Source organism: Dama dama, chromosome 5 (genome assembly GCF_033118175.1).
Source record: "Dama dama isolate Ldn47 chromosome 5, ASM3311817v1, whole genome shotgun sequence".
NCBI lineage: Eukaryota > Metazoa > Chordata > Mammalia > Artiodactyla > Cervidae > Dama > Dama dama.
The window spans coordinates 107962976-107985085 of NC_083685.1; the positions used below are offsets into that span (position 1 = coordinate 107962976).

The 22110-nt window shown below is 45.5% G+C and overlaps 1 protein-coding gene across 1 annotated transcript in view; it reads left to right on the plus strand.

Moving 5' to 3' along the window:
• Positions 1-11879, plus strand: part of SKAP1 (src kinase associated phosphoprotein 1) — a 301141-nt gene extending 289262 nt beyond the window's left edge. The window contains exons 12-13 of the mRNA XM_061143829.1: positions 9401-9509; positions 11519-11879. Coding sequence (XP_060999812.1) covers positions 9401-9502 — 102 coding nt within the window. The 3' untranslated portion in view covers positions 9503-9509; positions 11519-11879. The remainder of the gene's footprint in view (positions 1-9400; positions 9510-11518) is intronic.
• The last annotated feature ends 10231 nt before the right edge of the window (positions 11880-22110 follow it).

Below are 22110 nucleotides of genomic sequence, written 5' to 3' on the forward strand. Positions count from 1 at the left end.
TGCCTCTCCCTCGCCGGAACAATCTTGTGGATTAAATTATTCATTTCTTTAATTCACATAGCAAAAGGAATCCTAATTTTCTTGGTGATGTGCAACTCTTCCATTTGTCTAAGGTCTGGAACATAGTGACTTGTCATCCTCTCTTTCTCCAAAACCTACCCCAGCTTCTTACATTCTAGACCCAAATCAGGAAATCTGACAAAATTAAGTGGAGAGGAGGCAGCGGAAATCTGATGCTCAACATCTGTACTTACAGAGAGAAAATCTAAGATTTTAAGCTAAAATTAATAATATAGACAGTGTCCCTTTCTGATGAGGGCATGGTGACCAGGGACTAAATGTATACCTGTCCTGAACAAGATGGCTTTATTTGGAGCAGGGCAGGGTCAAAGCAATACCTGATGCAGTGAGAAAAGCAGAGAAGCACCAGCCCCAAATGAACACGTCGTCCGTCCTAGCAAGTTGCAGTGATAAGAGAAAAACGTAGAAGAGAAAACGAGCATCTGCTCAGCCCTTCACATGTCCAATTGAGAGAATCGAGATTAATAAAAATAATTCTTTGGAGAATGATTCCACTCTATCCTACCCTGTTTTGCGCCAAACAACCTCAATAACCTTACGGCAACAGTAGAATAACTTTTCTTCTTTTTTTAAAGGAAGCAAAAAAGACAATCTCTGGAAATTATTTTAAAATAAAAAATATCCTGGCCTGCGCCTCCCCCCACTCCACCCCCATTGCACTTTAGATGAACCTGTGATATTGTAGCAATGGCCCTTGAAGTGCAGTGGGGAGGTGATTTAGGAGAATATTAAAGGCAATGTGGAGATTCAAGGCGCCTCTCTCAGGGAGATCTGGAGAAATACGCAGCACAGATGGGCCGAGCAGATTAAACATTTCCGTCACATTGTTTCCAAATTGTGTTGTGGTGCCTGAGGCTGGTACTGCGGTCAGAGCAAAACAGAGCGGTGCGGGGCTGCGAGCTGCACAGTTTATGGAATACATATTAATACGCCGGTCTCACATGGTATCACAATTCTATCAGCTCGGCAATGGTGCTGTCTCTATTGTTTCTGAATTCTGCACTTGGCACCTTGCTTCCTCCTGTTTGCAAAGTGTTTACCTTCCCTTTATCCTTCCTGTCTCTTTTAGGCAAAGTTCAAGTTGTGTGTCTCTTTCTCACTTCTCTCTTCCACACAGCCCTGTACCCCCTGCCCTCTTCACTTGCGGTTTTCCTGTCATGCACACTCTGTTTGTACACACTCCCATGACCACGACTGTCCACTGTGTCCGCTTTGTGCACAAGTCCTGCATCCTTGCCTGGCTCTGACTTTGCAGTATCCACTCACACCCAGTTCAGGACATCAGTTCAGACTTCAAGCTGAATCGTCCCCTGGACTCAGGGCTCTCAGACCCTCCGTCCAGCTGGCACATTCCACTTCTCAGAACTCTCAGCTTTTAGCCACAGTGAGCTTTGTGGAGTTGCCATGTGCTCCCTTCCCAGCTGCCATCGCTGGCCATCCACCTTTCCATGTCCCATTTCTTATACTCAAAGCCCCCATCCCCAGCCCAGGATCCAGGCTCACCAATGTCCAGGTTAGCAGGTTCCCTGAAATATGGCAATAAATAAAACTAGTTCAATTGAGGCAAATTTAATGATTCATTTTTATTATGATTTATAGGCCAAAACTTTGAATAATAGAAAAAAGAGAAAACAATTGCCAAGAACTTAAAACACGGTGTGAAACAAACAGCCTGGAGAGGCCGCCAGGCTACCCAAGGTTTCAGCCAAGCGTTGGGCTCAGATCCTTTCACAGGTTCCAGCAGCACTAATCCACTGTTGACCCAACTGACCACTTCCTTTCTCCTTCAGCAAAAGCTCTTCATAAAACCATTTGTCCTGAAATACAGGCACCTGTTTGTCTGTGGTGAACAATTGTTTTTCTCAGCAATTGGAAGGGTGCTGAGTTAGAGGCCTCAATTTATTTAACAATTTTTGATAGCCTCAGAAAGCATTAAATTTCCAAAGCTGAATTTCAGTAGAGAGATTGCAGTCCAACCCAGAGTAAAAATACGATATTTTTGGCTGACCTTGGAATATTACTATCTACTCTGCTTAGGAATTCAAATTTCCCATTTTTACTAATGATAATGTATGATGCACAAGCACTAATAAGAGAAATAAGCAATCATAAACCAATAATTCCGTGATTGATTGGTCTTTCTTAGACATATATCAAGCATTTATTGATCTTTCATGTTAGGGGTTGATTGATTGTTCTCTCGAAGAGGAATTCTCTTGTTTACAAGCACTGATATGGTGAACTTTGATGGTTAAAAGAACAAAAGTATGAGACATTTTCTGGGAATCTTGTTCCACAGAGGTTTATTGAAGCTCAATTCAATGTGAAAAGAGAACGTTTCCATTAGGAACATTCTCAGGGGAACAGAGGGTGTCAAGCAGCTTGCTCCAAAAGCCATCATGTGGATTTCAATGGAAGCTATGAGAAGACACCACAACTTTTAAGTCACTTAAAGAGATGGGGCCTTAGAAAGGATAAGCAAGCTTGGTCAGCCTTTGAAGCAGGAATAGACTTGGCAACTGGAAGGCTGGAGCCTTGGAAACCCAGCATGGCAAGATTCTTGATTTCCTTTCCTTCTGTGTTTTAAAAGAGGAAGGTAAAAATAAATAAATAAATAAAAGAGGAAGGTAGCAGGAAGATGACCACACTGGGCCCAAGTGCCGAGCCAGGCCGAAAAGATGCTGATTGATAAAACAGTAGAGGGTGTATAACCCTTTGAGAATGTGATGAAAGGTCTGGGACCTCACCCAAGGGACAAGACACATGTACACATGCACACAAATTTTACACCAGTTTCAAGGAATTCAAAGATCCCTTCACGTCCATCCAGACATGCCAGGGGTTCACAGACTCCAGTATAAGAATCTGTGCCCTGGAGGATGGTGATTTCCTTTTGCTGGAACAGCCTAGGATTCACTGAGCCTAGAAATTGAATTCTCATCCCAAGACAGGATGGTCATTCCAGGTCATATCTGTGCTACTCCAGGGGAGCCATGGAAGAGCGTATACAAATAGGAACCAGCAGGGAGGAGAGAAATTAAAATGTAGCAATCATGGAGTTGGGGTATTTAATCTCTTTTAAGGCTTATGATAGGCGCCTGCTGGTTTTCCCCCTGACATCCCCTGACACCTACTGACAGGGTATTTGCAGCACCACACAGGGACTCAGGGCCCTGCGACAGGAGGAGCACTGAGGAGGCCACGTTCGTCTTGAAACCATAAACAGCAATAGGAAACCACTGGAGGCAGAGTCAAGCTGTGCAGTGTGCCCGTGGTTGGTGGCCATACTGCTTTTTGTTTATAGAATTTGCTGTTCTTTTTATGGCAGGTTTGGTAGGGCTTTTTTTTCCTTGTTGATAGAGATTAGCAGCATAAATCCTTTTGTTGTGGTGTGCAAACCTCCATAAACACTTTTGATTGTTGCTGATGGTGAAGGCTGTGCCTATTTCAGGTTCCCCCAGTAATCTGCTCATCCAGGCCAAGAGCCTCTCCAACCAGATTAACAGAGTCCAAATAACTGACTTTGTTTTTAAGACTCCTTCATTTGAGAGGCTCAAGGAGATGGGGCAGGGTTGATGTTGAGGCAAACAGATGTTTAATCATGCCTAGAAATATTTATGATGAGAACAAACCACATTGAGAGGCTTCTTAAAAGATTTTGTGGCAAGAAGCAAGCACTGATGTAAAAGGTTTGTTTTTTAAATAGCTTTTCATATTCTTATCCAAAGCATCTTCAATTAACCATTTTGTATAATTAATGTCTTAGCTCTACCACACACAGTGTATAGAGAGTTACGGAGCGGGGAGCCTATATAATTCTGATTCCCTAACATTGTCACTGGTAGGTATGCATCCCACCCCCTCCCCCACCCTTGATTGAAGGTAGAGATACTTCTGCATTGAAGATTTCAGGTCTCGCGGGACCAACTCAGGCATTTTTCCAGTCAATCCTTCCAAACATCTGGGCAAAAAGAAGTCAAACTTTATTGAAAATGTTGATCCCAAGAATTCAGTTATCTCTGCCATCCCAAAACTAAAATCCAAGAATCAGCAACTTAATAAAAATGCAGTAAATTAGCACCTCTAGACAAGAGCAGAGTTCATTCAGAGCTGGGGTCTGCCTGACTGAGCCAGTACTCTCTCCATTTTAATAGTTTAATAAAAATTAGCATAATTAACGAACATCTGTATGATCCGGAGCGGTGCAATTTGGCACTCGGAAACGAGGGCTTAAACATGATTGCTGTGAGTTTAATGTTGTTTTAATTCTTTTTGGCACTGTGCAGTGAAATAAACGTTTGGTGGTGATAGTTCTCGGCCGGATCTCATTTGCATTTTTCTCCCTTTGATTATGAGCAATTGTGGACTCCCCAGCAATTCATCAAAGTAGAAATTATTTTAAAATACCTCGTGGTGTTCAGACTGGGCTGGAGCAATGCATGGGAGTGGGGGGCAGTGATAGGGGAAGAGAAGGCTAGAAATTTTCCATTCATGCTTTAAACATCTCAGCCCTGCAGCCTTTTTTGGGTATCCAGCCAAGGGATGAAATCTGGAAAAGACAGTCAGATCCCAAGACCTGTAGGTGCTTTGATTAAACTCCTAGGCTCCCACAGCAGGATGCATGTGGTCTCCGAGACTGTGCCATCCTCCTTACACTTCTGCCTGCTTTTTTGTTTTGAAGGGCAGAGAGTTGATTCCACTCACCCCAGTTCTCACCGCTGTGGTGAGACTACTACATCTGTGGTCGGCAGGGTCAGTGCTCCCCTGGAGCAAGGGCGCGCTGACGGGGAGCCCAGCCTTTGCAGGCGTCCTGCTGGGCCTCATCTGCCTCCTGTTTGAGCCCTGTTCGAGTTGGCAGGCAGCACCTTCCCAGGCTCAGGCTCTACATTACAGCTAAAGGAGGATGCTACCAAGCATGAGTCAGACCCAGAAGTCTTGAATGGTCCCTGGGGAGAGAATGCCCGCCCTGAGCCCCTCAGGTGATGAAGGTGGCAGCACCCGGCAGGGAGAAGACCACACCTCACACCTGTGTAAGCAAGCTGACTGGTCAAATGACTGTCAGACAACATGGTGCCCACTATCTCCAGTGAGATAGCAGAAAAGCTAAAGCTAGAATTTCTAGGACAGCGCATGCGTTCCCCTCCACACAACAGGACCTTGGTCAACATGGCCATTGCAGCAACATGCTACTGTGAGGCAACACTGTAAGAAACTTAAGGCAGAAACTGCTGTAACTTCAGTGCTGGGAAATAGCAACATAACTTGTATCAAGAGGAGCTTAAAAAATGTCCTAACACAGGAGTCCCCTGGTAGTCCAGTGGTTAGTACTCCAACTTTCACTGCTGTGTCCTGGGTTCAATCCCTGGTTAGTGACTAAGATCCTACAAGCCTTATGGTGTGGCCAAAAAATAATCATCATAAAAATAGAACGTCCTAACAGGCATAGGCTGAGGAATTCTGGGTAATTTCCCACACAGCAATGCGGGCTGTAGGGGGAAGCTGGCCTGCCTCCTGGGGGAGGGGCAATGAGAAGCAGTGGGGACAGTGATGGAGGGAGGCGGACACATTCATTTATTTAGGACTGATTTTTACATGCTAATTCCCTGTTCCTTTTAGGATCAGCTCAGTAGTCTCACTTCTTACAATATCTTCATGGTATTTAGGGAGCCATTTGGGAAACTGTCTCTAAAGGCAGTTGCTCTCTTCCTGCCACAGTCACCAGAGAGTATCTTGGAGTTGGCTGTAACTAAATCTGCTCAACTGAGAGTGTAAATTCCCACTGCCCCCCCCCCCCCACTTCATTTCTTCATAATCTCATATTTTTTTTTTTTTTTGGCTGGGAGGCAGGTAGGATCTTAGTTTTCCAATCAGGGATCAAACCTGTGCCCTCTGCTTTGGGAGCAAGGAATCTTAACCACCAGGGAAGTCCCTTCATAACCTCATTTAACAAGGTTTTTGGGGGCCCCATTCTGTGCCAGGCACCATGCTGAGTGTGGGAATACAAGAGCAAACAAACCATCAAGGTCTGTGCTCCCACAGAACTTTCCACCTGGTGACTGGCACTGAGACAAAGGCCAGCAGATCCAGGGCAGCGTGCTGAATCCTTTTCCGGAGAAGCAGAGCACAGCGCGGGGCCCCACTCAGTCAGAGTGGTAGCAAGGGGTTTCTGGAGAGGCCAGAGAGAGTTAGGAGTTGGAATCTGAAGGCTGCTTAGGAGTGAGCCCCCTGGAAGGGAGGGGGGAAGTGGAGGCTAAACAGGCAAAGGAAAGACTCCACAGTGAGAGCCTGAGGCCCAAGGGAGAAGCAGAGACAAATTCTGTTTTACTAAGAGTTCACTAGATTTAGGGGATAAATGACAATGAGTGGGACTAGTTCATGCAAGGTCTTGTCCATCTTTTTAAGAAGTTGACAATAGGCAGTAGGAACCCAAAGGTTTTAGGCAAAGCAGTGATATTATCAATGTGCCTTTTAGAAAGATTCTGGTTACAGAATGAAGAGTAGATTGGAGAATAAGAATGAAGATACAAAAAAAAAAAAAAAATGGAGATACAGAAACCAATTTGGATATTGCTTCTGTAGTCTTCAGGAGAGGGGACAGTGACATGACTCTAAGCCATTGCCAATGGGAATAGAGAGAAGTGGATGGAGTCCAGTAATATTTTGGAAAGAGAATTGACAGAACTTGAGGACTGATTGGTAGAGGGTGAAATTGGGAATGACTCTTGGGTTTCTGGCTTGAGTAATTGAGTGCATAGCAGTACCACTCACTGAGACAGAGAACACAGGTGGTAAAGATACTTTGGAAATGGAAACAGAGAAAGAGGCAACATGATGGTTAAATTTAGGACAGAGTGAGTTTGAGAAGCTTGAGGAATATGCACTTGGGTTTTGGGATCCAACCCTTAGATCCGGGCTGGAGCTATTGTTGTGTCGTTTACACAGGAGGTGTGTAAGACTGCTCAAGGAAAGCACATCAAATTGGAAGAAGGCCAGGACAAAACCCTGGAAAATCACATGAAAAGGAGGGATAAAGGAAGATGAGAAAGAAAAGAAGCAATCAGAGAGATAGGAGGGAAACCAGGAGAGTACAATCATAGAAATTAAGAGAAGAAAATACCTCAAGAAACATCCATAGTGCCAGGACTGCTAGAGATCAAGTTAAGGATTGAAAAATACCCACAGAATTTGAGCAATAAGGAGGCTATAGGAAGCGTTAAGTGGAGTGATGAAGGCAGAAGCATTTACATTACAGTGGCTCAAAGGGTGACTAGAAAGCAAGAAGTTGGGGCAGTACATGAAATAAATTCTTCCAATAAATTTGACTGTGAATTGGCAGTTTGCATTGATAGGCTACTCTAACTAGGAAGTAGACATGTGGTGGTGTTTTAGTCGCTAAGTTGTATCCAACTCTTTTACAACCCGGTGGACTACAGCCCGCCAAGCTCCTCTGTCCATGGCATTTCCCAGGCAAGAATATTCGAGTGGATTGCCATTTCCTTCTCCAAGGCATCTTCCCGACCCAGGCATCACAAACTCACATCTCTTGTATTGGCAGGCGGATACTTTACCACTGAGCCACCAGGGAAGTCGGACTGTGGTAGGAACTATTTAATAATTGTTTTCAAAGACAAAAGAAATCTGATTACACTTCAGTGCTGATGGAAGGGGCAATTTACATTAGAGGCAGACATCAGACTTCTCAGAACCTGGTCTCTAAGAAACAAAGCAGAGAGTTACAAGTGCATAACCAGGGGTGGGACGCTTCCTCCACTTTAATTGAAAAGAAGAGTGATTGTCAATACAGGTAAGTTCCTGTTTTGGTGGCTGAAGTTTGATGGATCTGATAGCTTCTCTTTTCTCTTTGAAGGTAGAAAAGAGGTCAGCTGCTGAGAGGGGAGAAGCAGAGTTGGAAGAGGGGAGATCCACTAAAAGAAAAAGATAATCAGTTGACCCAGAATTTTATTGTGTCAAAAACTCGGTTTTCTTTCTTTTTACCCTAGATCTCAGCAGTCAGCTGTGCAAAAGATAGATCCAGTGGAATACCTGTACTTCCCATGTATTCCTAAATATCTTACTTCAAAAGAAGGCAAGCATGTCCTAGTGCTTACAGGAGTAGTTCTGGAACGCCCCTCATCCGCTGTGCTTTTGAGAAGCTCTTCTGTACTCCAGGGGCTCTGATCTCAACCCCGCACTGCCCCGCACTTCTTTTAAACCCTCTCAATCCCCTTCTTGTTTGCCCTCTTCCCTGCCTATCATGTCCTGCCTGTTATTATTGATGTGCTTGACAACCTCCCACCTATTCCAGGGGAGGCATCTAATGTTTAGAGCATCTACTATGTATCAGACACTGAATTACTTTCACTTCGGCGGCATCACTTATGTCTCCCACCACAGAGGGGAGGGGTGATGTTATCCCAACTCTTACAGAAGAGGAAGTTAAAGTCAGGAGACCCTCCGGTCACATGGCTACTAAATGACCAAGTAGGGACGAGATCCCAGTCTGTCTGACTCCAAAGCCCATTACTCTATGCTGTGAACTCCCAGGGAGCAGGCAGTGTTCTGACTCTCATCCATCTCCTGGGAACTCAAACAGCACTTTGCACATGGAAGAAGCTTGGGAAATATTATTGATTTGAACTATGACCCGACTCCCTGCATACTTCAGTGCTCTGGCATTTTTGGGTGTGCCCGGCTTTCCCCAAAGAAGCCGTTCCACTCTGCTTGGTAAAAGACATGCTCTTTAGGTTCAGCCATGGCACCAAATGTGCTAAATGTACAATGTAGAGAGAAAGATGGCGAAAGGAAAGTAGAGTTTGTTTCTTCTAGATAACTTTTTAAATAATTTTTATTGATTTATTTTAGTTTTGGCTGTGCTGGGTCTTTGCTGCTGTGAAGGTTTTTCTCTAGTTGCGGGGAGCAGGGGCTACTCTGAGTTGCATATGCAATGAGACAGGCTCTAGGGTACATGGGCTTCAGTAATTGTGGCATGTGGACTCAGTAGTTGGGGCTCCCAGGCTCCAGAGCACAGGCCCAATAACTGTGGCACTCGGGCTTAGTTGCTCCGAAGCATGTGGGATCTTCCCAGATCAGGGATCAAACCTGTGTCTCCTGCTTTGGCAGGCAGATTCTTTACCACTGAGCCACCAGGCAAGCCCTAGATAACTTTTAGTAATCCCATCAAGAGTGTTAATGAGTTGTACTGATAGTGTCAACAAAGAAACTACCCAACAGACTCTCCATGTGATCATTAACAGATTACATAAGATTAACAGAAGCATAACTACATTCCAACCGAAACCGTCCTCTTTTCATTTTTCAGGAATATAGTATGTATGGCTGGTGGGTCGGAGAACTGAACAGCCTCATTGGGATTGTTCCAAAGGAGTATCTCACCACTGCCTTTGAAGTGGAAGAAAGATGAAGCCCAGGTATCAGAACCATGCCAATAGATTTGTTGGCCATGCCTTCATTTCTCTGTGAAGGATGAGAGTTGCTGATGAAGTAACTTTTCTTCATTTCCAAAAGTGATGACAGTAATTTACCATTGAAAGAAACTAAGTCTGTAATTGTTTTTCCTAAACTGGGGGACTATGTCAGTCAGGATTAGAGTCAATTACGTGTGACAGAAAACTCAAAATAACAGTGATTTAATTAACACAGAAATTTATTTTTCTCTTCCATAAGAATCTGGAGGTAAGTAATCCAAGGTGTTCAGGTCCCAGGTACCTTCTCTTTTTGCCACACTGCATGTGGTCAACATTGCCATGGTTACCTCATGGCCCAAGATGGATGCTCCAGTTCGCAACTATCATGTCAGTATCCTACCCAACAGGAAAGATAGAAAGAAAGGAGACATGCACATCTCTCCTAAGGACACTTCACAGATGTTGCACACACCACTTCTGCTTATATCCCATTGGTCAGAATTCAGATATACAGACATACCAAGCTACAAAGAAAGTTTCTTCTAGGTAGAACCTGTATCCAGCTTAAAAGTGGAGTGGTATGGAGGCATTAGTAAATTTAAAGAGAGAATAAATATTGGAGAGCAATTAGGAATGTTTGCCACAAGGATTCATCTGGGTTTCTTTATCCACAGCTCTCAAATCCAGGGCAACATTTCTCCCAAATGCCCATGTATTGCAATATGATTGACAAAGATTAGGAATCCAGTATAAGGATTCCTGTGGAACATAATCAAATTAACTTTTAGGTAATAAAGAATATGGGCTTCCTGATGGCTCTGCAGTAAAGAATCCACCGCCAATGCAAGAGACACAGGTTCAGTCCCTCGGTTGGAAGGATCCCGTGGAGAAGGAAATCGCAACCCACTCCAGTACTCTTGCCTGGGAAATCGCGTTGGACAGTGGAGCTATAGAACATGGGGTTGCAAAGAGGCAGACATGACTTAGCAACTAAACAAAAAGACTATGGGTTGCATTTTATGAGCAAGAACCACATTATACCACATTAAGCAGCAGAGTGAGTGTCTGCTTTGGGTGGGATAACAACATGATTAGAATTAGGATGGTGGTGGAGGACACCAAGGCTAGCATGATGTCACTAGCTCCATCTTCCAATCTGAAACAGGAGCTGCCTTTATTGATGGGGGTGAGGGATGACACATGTGACAGTGACACAGACGGGCCTTGGGATCTTTCAGACCAGGGCCCACTCTAGTGGGCCTAACTGTCCTAACTGTTCGTTTAGGACAGTACATAAGGAGAGATCTTACTCTCTAATGCCCTTGTACAATCATGAGGCACCAGCTCGGGGCTCTCACTCGAAGTCTGACTTTATGACTTTCCCAGTGAGGACTCCATTTCTAGGCCCTGAATGCAGAAGAGTTGGAATTTCTCTTCAAATCTAAATAAATTCTCCCTACTTCACTCTGTCATTTATTTAATGACAAACTTGTTTCTCCTCATTCTCTTTGACCCAACAATTCCACATCTAGGGGTTTATCCTACAGGTACACTTGCACACAGGCAAAATAATATACACACAAGGTTACCTGTAATAGCAAACCACTGGAAATGACTTAAAGGTTCAATAGAGACCTCCCCAAGGAACTGTAGTAATTCACAGAATTGAATACTATGCAACAGTAAGGAAAAAAAGAAAGTGCTCCACACCTATGGAATACATTCTGAGATATGTAGGTAAGTTAAAAAAAAAAAAAAAAAGTAGTAGTAAAGTGTAGGTCTAATTTGCTCCATCTGTGTAAAAAAGGAAGTCTCATTGCTTCTATATGTATGAGATTATATGAGATATCACTGGAAGGAGAAAGATGATGATAACACTGTTTGCCTCCAACAACAGAGAAACTACATGACTGTGAGACAAGGTAGGAGGGAGACACTTTTTACTCTACACCCTTTTATATCTTCTACATTTCGAATCATAAAAGCAGATTTATGTGTGTTTCCCCCTTTAGGACACACATCCTTCTGTCTACCCTGCCTTTATGAAGAAACGAAGAGCCCACTCCCTACCCCTGCCAGCCCACCACCACCACCAACTCTTCTCTTTAGAGAAAAGACCCAAGTCCCTGACACCCCTGCACAGTACATGTAACCCACGTAAGACAAGTGAGCAGAGGCCTCTTCAGCCGACCTGTTACTAAACCTGCCACCGCACAGCTGACCACATGCTAAACATGTCCACACACCCACCTCTGCCTTTTCCACAGGCTTGTCTCAGAGAAGGTGAGAGAGAAGGAAGCCTTTGGAGGAAGAAATTGCTGGTTGCTTTGGCTGGTTTCAAAAGCACAAATAAACTTCTGATTTGGTTCTTTGCCCTGTGATGGAGTTGTGTTTCTTTTTGTAAACTGGTATCAAAATGCTGGCTCTGGGCATTCTTATCGTCTCCAAACAACATGGGAAGGGACAGCCCGAGAGAAAATGAAAGCCCACCTACTTGGTTATTTTTATCTTTTGTGCTCACTCTGTCTGAAATGAGACAGGGCCAGAAGCAAGTCCTTGGAGTCTGCACATTGGAGAGTTCCTTTTAGGGCCTCAGTTACCAGCCCCGCTGTGTCCTGCAGGCTGAGGAAGTGCTGTGGGGAAGGCTTGTGTCTACACAGCGCTGTATCCTTTCCCTGTTTCCTGGGCCTAGCACTCGGGCTGTCTGTGCCTTGAAGAGGCAGCAAAACACAATGGTTAAGAACATAACTTTGAGGGTTTCCCTGGTGGTCTAGTGGATGGGCATCCACTCTGCAGTGCTGGGGACACCGGTTCGATCCCTGGTCCCAGAAGATTCCACTTGCCTCAGAGCAACTCAGCCTATATGCCACAACTCCTGAGCCTGCGCTCTAGAGCTTTCGGGCTGCAACTGCTAAAGCCAGGGCACAGCAAAGAAGGCCCAGGACAACCAATAAGTAAATAATAATTTTTAAAATTTTTGTTTAGAAGAAAAGAACATAACTTTGATGGAATGCCCTAGCAGTCCAGTGGACAGGACTCGGCACTTTCACTGCCGGCCCAGATTCAATCCCTGGCTTCCCGATCTTGGGAACTAGGATCCCTCAAGCCATGTGGGGTGGCTGAAAAAAAAAGAAGAAACTCTGGGATCAGTCAGCCTGGAAACAAATTCCTCACCTTAGAAGGGGTATACTCCATCTCACCGGGTCATTAAGAGATTAAAGTAGTTAATAAGTGTAACATACCTGGAACACCATCCGGCACATAGTAACTGCTCAATAAAGTTTAGTTATTAATGCCTGACCCTGTACACAAGAAATATTGAGAGATGGGCAACTGAGCAGCTAAGGAAATTTCACCTTCAAAGCTGCTCCTATTCAGAGCTGTCCTGGATTGGCAGTGTCCTTCCTCACCCCCATCTCATAGCCCTGCAATAAGGTACCACTTCATGTCACCAAAGAGAGAAACTGGGAACAAACAGGGATGTTGTTAGTGGATTCCAGGTTTCTGAAAAGGTTCTATGCCAGCTATTCATTTCCAGATTTTTCTGACCCAGGAGTAAAACAAAAGGAAGCTTTGTGTATGTGTGATGAATAAAGATATAAGAAAAGAGGAAAATTTAGGCCTGGGAGAGGCTAAAATAGAGACAGAGATAAAAGGCACTAGAGAACTGTCCATGACATCCCCTCAACTTTACACAGGGTGTCAAAGGAGAAGCAACCGCTAGGTGGCAGCAGATGCGCAGATGAATCAAAGGGAACCAATTGCCTTCCGTTTTAGGAACATTTGCACCAATCCCAACCTACAGGTAAAAACAATGGGCATTGTTCTAAAGTGGTTAACAGAAGGAGCAAACAGAAACCCCTCTGTGCCCAATTGCTTCCTCTGTAGAGAATCCTCAGAGTCCCAAGTCTGCAAGGCTGGGTGGCTAAACTAAGAGAATACCATTGTACCAGCACTGTTCCATGATGAAAGACAGAAAAGGAGAAACCAGAAGAGGAACAGGAGGTACCCGGGGCAGCGTCAGAAGAGGTATGAAAGAGGAGCAGGGTCAGTGCTTCACTCTGCATAGCTGGACACTCAGTGGCATGACCTTTAAAACAAAGCCCCCCCCCCCCAAAAAAAAAAAAAACCAAAGCCCCCTTGCTGCAATAGTCCTTTCTGTACCTGCAGACCTGAGGAAATCATCTGCCAAACTACAAGGGTCTTTTGGCACCTCCATCTACTGCCCCACACTCACATCCTAGCTGTAAAAGAGGAAAAAGAAAGTAGACTGGCCCTAAAAGATAGAAACAAATGGACTAACTGGGAATCTGGTCCATAGCCAGCTGGCTATTTCTGACCTTGTTACATGCTAGAAAAGCAGCAGCAAGTTCAAGACCATCTTCAAACAAAGGGCATTCTCTGTCATGGAGAAAGCAGTGGATTCCTATAGTCTGCCTGAAGCTAAACCTCATTTAGCAGATCTGCTCAATTCCACAGCCACCATTTAGCCAACAGTCTCAGAAAGCAACTGGTTCATCAGATTACTGCTTCTCTGTTTGACTCCACTAACCAAATCCCCACCTTACTGCCTGTGACTAACTGGATAACTGGGGCATTAGAACACTTAACTAACCACATTATATGTAGGATGGCTTCTGAACGGCCACTAACTGCCCTAGCACATGAAACTCAAGAGGGAAGAGGTACAAGGTGGGACACCTTTTTCCTTCCTTGATTTTATGTTAAGAAGAGAAAATAAGAAAGCTAAAATCTTGTATTTAAGAAGCAAACATACAGATATCCTTTACAGATAAATATCTGTATATCCAGATAAATATCTATATAAATATCTTTACAGATAAATAATAATTAACACAGAATTTACCAACATCCACTGGATAATCTGACCTGAGATTGGTACAGTTCAGCCTGCATCATCCAACTTGATATCTGAGAATACTAAATGCTCTGAAAGCAATCTTTCAGCTACATTTCATTAAAAATACATTTTTCCAGTGTGTTTCCTCTGTCATCCATATAGTAAAACAGCATAGACATTGTTTTACAATTACCTCAATATTAAATTTTCCAACATGATGGTCTGTCTCTTAGAAATCTGTATTTAATTCAAAACCAACTATATCTTTTCCCTCTGGTGAATAAAAATGGAAAAGACAGGAGAACTCCTATTGAGTCTCATTCCCTAAACCCAGACATTTTGATTCCATTTAAAGTGGGACCAAATCAATGTCATCCCTCCTGTTAGGAACAGATACCTTGATAGCTCAGCTGGTAAAGAATCCGCCTGCAATGCAGGAGACCCTGGTTTGATTCCTGGGTGGGGACGATCCCCTAGAGAAGGGATAGGTTACCCACTCCAATATTCTTTGGCTTCCCTGATGGCTCAGCTGGTGAAGAATCGCCTGCAATGCAGGAGACCTGGGTTTGATCCCTGAGTTGGCAAGATCCCATGGAGAAGGGAACAGCTATCCACTTCAGTATTCTGGCCTGAAGAATTCCATGGACTGTGACCCACTTTCACTTTATGTAAGGAATAAACACATATGTAAGGAGTAGCCTAGATTTCAAGTGTTATCCTTAACTTTTTTTAAAGCACTTTCACTTGTTCAGTTGCACCACCTTAAATGTAATTAGTTATTCTTTTCAAATGGCAAAACTGAAAATGTGAAAGACGAACAAAAATCACACAAAATCTGCTGTTAAAGAGGAAATGACATAAGGGACTTTTGAAAATCGCGGTCTGCTGCACTGCTTATTGAATCACTCCAGTTCTGTTCCTGTGGCAAGACACCCCGGTGACACATTCCCAAAATCCACATTCCACACCAGTCACATTATAATAATGTGCTAGTGTCACAAAGCCTCTGTGTTGGGGGAGGGAGTGGGACAGTCCTGCTTTTATAAAGCAGTCTGAGAATGTTGGAGTTGAAGAAAAGGAAGACAAGAAAGAAAGAAAATAAACTAATGTATGTTCGTATGTTCTTTCTTTTTCTCCTTCTCATCTTGAGAACAAAACTCCTGGATACCAGGGACAGAGGCGCTTTAATCTCTGGCCGAAAGGAAGCTCTCCCTGCGGTCTCCCCACAAGGAGCGACTCGGGGAGGATAAATCTTGAGTGGCACTGACTTGCTAATTCCCAGAGCACCAGCAGACTCTGTAGAGCTGACTTTAGAAAAAGCAGCCATCTACATAGAGGATTATCCCTGTTACACAGCCCAGTGACTCAAACTAATTTTCTCATTTGTGGATTACCCTAGTCCCTTGCTTCCCCTCTCTTCTGCCCAGCTATTTCATTTCCCATTAGAATTTACGGAGATTGGGTAGGAAGTTTGAAACTTAAAACTAAAGAGAGATTTTTCTTCTTCAAGGGATTTGAATTAATTCTCCCTGATTTCCTATCAAAAACTAACTGCTCAGAAAACATGGTTTTGTTTTTGGATTTTTTTTTTTTAAGTTAATATGAACTGACTACCCTCTTGCGACTCTTGGGATTCAATTAATGATATATTTTAAGATGCAGCCCATTTTGTACCAAAATCCTTTCTAAATATAACACCCCTACCCCTAAAAAACTACAGTATTTGAGGAAACTAAAGTACAATTAATAGACTATATAATTTATTTTCTAAATAGTGACATTTTTTTAAAATGAAAGGGGGCATTACTAATAAGGATGCCAGAATCGTAGGTATAAACAGGGATGAGTGGTCACCCTAAAAATATGCCAAAATAGGTTATCTAGTCACCAGGGGAGTGGGCAGCAGATAGAGAGATGAACTGGTTCTCCTGGTACAGTGTTTGGCGACATCCCTTCTCCCCTGCAGGCCTGGCCCCTAGGCAAACCCTGCCAACTAGGCGCTCATTTCCTGATGCCCAGGCTGTTCTGAGAGGCCTGGTGTCTCTGGCATCAAGCTGCTCATGGCAGTGGCCAGCCGTCGGCAGCTGTGTGTGTTCACTCCCTCACGGGGCCCATCACCGCCTGCCACCTCACCACCTGGCAGAGTGCCACTGAGCGAAGCATTTTGGGGCACCAGGCAATAGTATGCCACTTCCTTGCCTCCCATGATGGGAGTGAGTTCCAAGAGGTTTCTAGTGCAGGTCCTCAAAGAAGGCATCTGGTTCCACTGCAGATCCTCTTAGCCTGATGGTGAGCAGCTGGGCACCTTTTATCCCCCACATGCGATCATGGAACAGAAAACAGGCTACAAACACCTCCCTTTGAACCACAGTCAGGCACGGGCATTGCTCTGCCCTGAATCAGCAAGATGGCACATGCACACCACCTACATTTCCTGGATGCCTCCCATGGTGGGCACCCTGCTCAGCCTATCGTTAATATGTTCCACCTCCAAGAAAGCACCTGGCATCAGGAGATTTGGGATCATTTCTTCAACATCTCCAAAGCAGTGCAGTGGAGGTGTGGGAAGGGGAGGGGACTGAGAGCTTATTGCTTCATTCTGTTAATACAGGGCTTCTCAACGTGGCACTCCTGACATTGGGACCAGATAATTTTATGTTTGGGGGGCTGTCACATGTTCAGCAGCATCTGGCCTCTACCCACTAGATGCCAGTACTGATCCCCCCAGCAGCTCCCCCCACTTCTGACAGAAATGTCTTGAGACATTGTCAGATGTGCCCTGGGAACAAAACGACCCCTGGTGGAGAACCAGTGTCTCAGGCCATATGGATTTGCTTAGGTCCAAGAGAAACTGCCTTGTCTTCTAGAAGTCTGCACTTTAGCCACTACATTAGTGACAGGGAGAGGCTTAGGAAGTTGGAAAGACAGAGTATAACTGTCATGAATTCTTCAGGGTTTAAGAACCAGCAAGCCAGCCCCCATGTTCAACAGGAACATGGAGATCTGCTCACCTGCACTGCCGTGGAGCCGCACCACAAGAGTAATGTTTTCGAATGAATAAATTGGTGCTTTCTGATTCAGAAAGCTGCACCACAGTGAGTCCTGTAGTAACTATCCTTTTTCCTGTTTCTGTAGCAGAAACCTAGAAGGGGTGCCCTGAAAGTCTCAAACAGGGCTGAATGTTAACCCTGTGTACTATTTCAGAGCAAGAATCCCAGGTTCCCAGAACCAGCACAGAAATCGCTGCGGTGCAAGGGCCCATGCTGAATCCCTGCGCTTGGTCTGGGGCTGGTGTGGTGCCGACTGCTCGTCCTGGGCAGAGCTGGGGGTCAGGGCAGTCATCTCAAGGCTGTGATTTTCCTGGTCCTTCGTGTTAGTTTAGGGGAAAGTCCTCTCTTACAGAATGACTCCCTGGAGCTCTGTCAAGAATCAAAAAAAAAAAAAAAACACAACCAAAACCCATCACCTTCTCAGGAGGCCAAAAGAAGATGAAGGGTCCAGGACCTTTGTCTCTGACTGCAGAGGGCAGACCAAAGGGCCAGCCAGAGCCCTGTCCACACTGCCTCCCATGGGCCCCAAATCTGAGGCACCTGGAAGGGTTATTAGCAGGATTGGAACTCATCCCTCTGCTGGGACTAGATCATAATTACAGTAATTTTCTAACAGAGCTCGGCAGTAGGACTGTTTAATCAGCATCTGACTCCCTTGTGTTCCCAGCCCTCATCACTCAAGGAGAGGAGTGGGATGGCTCTTAAAGAGACAGTGCCTGCCTTTCAGCGTTGCTAACAGATGTGCCCTAATTGGTAGAATATATCTAAGTCTCGTAGCTTTTAGCAGGCAGGTTACATTGCCTCCAACAAACCGCCACAAGCTCTCACTATCCTTGGCCTTCTGCTAGAGGGATTCAGGTCAGGCTGCTGGTGGGCCTGACTTCCCACGCCAACCAGGCCACCAGGGGAAGGGACACACACAGGGCTAGAGCACCTAGAAGGCTAAAACACTTAAAACACACACACAAAGGCTCTAACTAGCCGGCCCCTTCAAAAGGCTGTTTGAAAGAAAAAGTCGAGCAGGCTGAAAACAGGAAGGAAGGACTTGACAGCCGCAGGTAAGAAATGTTAATCCACAGATCACAGAAGCATCTCGTGTTCCTGCCCTTCCAGGGGAGAAGCCCTTGAAGACTTTCGGGTCCTTTCATTCTCACAGTCGCTTCACCATCTCTCTACTTAAGATTCACACCTCCTGGGACTTCCCTGCTGGTCTAGTGGCTGAGACTCCTTGTTTGCAATGCAGGGGGCCCAGGTTCAATTCCTGGTGAGGGAACTAGATCCCACATGCTTCAACTAAGACCTGGAGCAGCCAAATAGTAAATAAATGAATAAACACAATTAAAGAAAAAAAGATTCACACCTCCCTCACTGCTGTGTCAGTACCCTTGTTTTCCTCCTCTTCTGCTGGTGGAAGTAGACCAGGTCTCCCCAGAACAGAAAGAAAGTAAACTGACTCTGTTCACTGGGTCAGGTGCACGGTCTCCTAAAAACGTGGCACTTTTTATCCTTTCGAACATAAATGGTCCAAGTTTATTTATCTTGAGGTTTGAGGTTCCAGCCTTCCAGCTCCAAATCCAGCCATGACTGAGGTGGAAGTGGTTGTCCTCAATAGGTTACTTCTGCTGCCCTGCTGGTAAGCCCAATGCACACCTGGTCACTGTAGCAGCTGACAACGGTTGCTTAAGAGAGAAGAGCTGGGGCAGGATGAAGATGAAAGAATGTGGTGGGGGCAGGGGATTTCCACAGCAGATTGGAAAAACCCTCAGGAAAGAAGGTACGGCTGTAAACAGAGCAGGAAGTGGGACACTCATCCACAGCTCAAAGAAAGGTTACCTTGAGCCAGATGACAGTCCCCCTACAGAGCCGGGTCCCTGCTGGCAGAAGGCCGCCTGAGGGGGGTGGCTGAGGGCCAGTGTCCAGGCATCCCGAGCTTGCACTGCAGTGGCCTTCAGCTTGGTTTCAGCTGTACCTCAGTTGGCTACTCACACGTAAATCTGCAGAAGCCACTCCAGCCCCCAGTGGGATGTCCCTGTGGTCCCTGTGAGGCAGGCCAGGAGCTGGGCTGTTTCCATTCCTCCCTCCAACCTCGCATCCTCCCAGCCCACTGCCCTCCCTGTTAGGAAAAACGCCGCGGGAGGAAAAAAGCCGCCTCTAAGGACCGGTGGTAAAGGCCTTTTATTAAGCGTCGCTCTCGGGCAGAACTCCCGGGGGCTGGTGAGTGAGGAGACAAAGGGAGTCTGCAAGGTATGAGGGGTGGGGAGGGGTTTTATAGTCCGGGCAGGCATCCAGGCCAGGTCTTTTCATATAAGGAAGAAAGCGCGGGCTACAGCGGTGGTCAGTGTCCGAGGGCTTTATGTTGGTACCTGATTGGACCAGCCTGCAGGGGGCCAGCCCCTGGAAGTTTAGCCAGCCTCCGGAATTTGCCTTGCAGCACTTTCCCGGGGGCATGCCCCGACCTTTCACTCCCCACTCCTGACCAGGGATTGAACCCTTAATGTAAACAAATTCACAAACATGGAGCTAAACTTACTGTCCAGTCAGACCACTAAAGTCACAATCGCCTCCTAAGCAAAGCTATGGGAGCGGGTACGAGGCACCTGGGACTCGGCGGTGTAGCTCTAAGGCCTTAGTGGTGAGCAAACCTCGGACTGTGGAGGATTTCTGAGAATAACTCTGAAAAGTTATGCGGGGAAATGTATTTTTTTTCCTTGAACAGTGGGGGAGTTAGTTATCCCTTTTTTTGGCCGTACCACGTCTTAGTTGCCGCACACAGGATCTTCCATCTTCATTGCTGCATGTGAGATCTTTAGTTGCAACATGCAAACTCTTAGTTGCGGTATGTGGATTCTAGTTCCCTGACCAGGGATCGAACCTGGGCCCCTTGCATTGGGAGCATGGAGTCTCAGCCACTGGACCACCAAGGAAGTCCCCAGCTTTTTTTTTCAAGATATTTTTTTGGGAAAAAAAAAATCTTGTTTTACAGAAGTTGGGAAGTATCTCTTAAATGAATACGTTCTACCCGAAACATGCTTTTTAAAAACCATGATCAAAAAAAATAAATAAAAAAAATAAAACCCATGATCAGCTCAGTTTCCTCAGCTAGAAAATGAGGGTGATACTTGCCCTGCCCCCTCCTCACTGGGCACCGTGGTCAAATAAACAATGTGTGTGAAACTCATTTTCACACAAAAAACCCACCTCCTCCTCCTACACACACACACACACACACACACACACACACTTCCTCCCACCAAACAAAAGGGAATCTATGACTTTGGGATCACTTATCCTGTGTTACAGGAGATGACTAGACTTGGGCCACATAAGTAACTGTCAGAAGAAAGATGACAAGGGGCTTCCCTGATGGTCTAATGATTAGGATTCTGTGTTTTTACTCTAGGGGGCAAGGGTTCAATCCCTGCTCAGGGAACTAAGATCCCACATGCTGAGCGGCATAGGCAAAAAAAAAAAAAAAATTAGTACGGTGACTGTAAATCAGACACAGAACCTACCTCAAACCCAAATTCTAACAAAAAAAATTTCCATTCTACAAACAGCTCAGCAGGCCACTGGCCCAGTAGCCCCCCATCTTCCCTACAGAGGCTATCAGCCATGGCAGCATCCATGTACACACCGGGACAGAGCAAGATGGGGGAGAGGCAGACGGCACTGCCGAGCCGGAGAGGAAAATCCATCTCTGCTGTTCTTCTGGTAACTCTAGGCCCGAGTTACTAGAAAAACTCTCCCTCCATTAGGACATCTCCTTCCATGGCCTACACTCAACTCTGCACAAGGCAGTTCCGGGACGGCGCCTGGCCTTAGATTAACTGAGGCCCTGCTGTATGCATTGCTGATAATGGACCATTAAAAAAGCCAGGAGTCAGAAAAGTCGCATCCGTGTCTCTGACCAGCTCCTGCTGTCCCAGCAGCCAACCCTGCTGGCAGAACTAGCTGCTGAGCACCAACTCCAGGAAGAAAAGGAGTGAACAGAAGAAGGCCAACCCAGCTTGCTGTTTTTTGGCTGAGTAGGGAATTGACACAGACCACCTCCGGCTCCTGTCTGGAAGTTTCGAGATCAGAGAGCTTCAAGCACAGCTGGGTTCACAGCTGCACCATTTGGAGCATTGGACTCATTAATATTCATGAGCCATCCCCACCAATCGGCAGAGCGGATGCCATTAGCTTAGCATCTGTCGGGTTTTTGTGAGGGCTGTGTATAGAGTTTTTTTCCCCTTTTAAATGAACTTCTTTTGACATTTTGGATTTGCCTCTGTAGGTTTTCTCTCCTCGCCTTGCTCTGCTGCATCATATAAAAGAGAGACCCAGGGGAGGCAGGCAGAGAAGAGAGATGAGTCCCAGCCAGGGCTCGGCATCTGCCTGTTGACAAACTTTATTTCTCTTTCAGCACCTGGCACCTCAGACAGGCTGCAAGGATGGAAGCAGCATCAGGTAAATTACACCTAACAAGGTTCGTGCCCATCACTGTGAGAAGGGCTGGATCCTGCCTCTTTGGAAGACAGTCCTTTCTCCAGTGGTGAACTTGAGCTGCACACACAATGCAGGAGCGCTGCCGCGCACAGTTCTGAACCATTATTTCCACGCTGATAAATTCATGATTTATGAAAGTAACTACTGCCAGCCCTCAATCCCTCCTCCACTGCTACAGCTTGTTAGACACCAATTGCAACAAGAG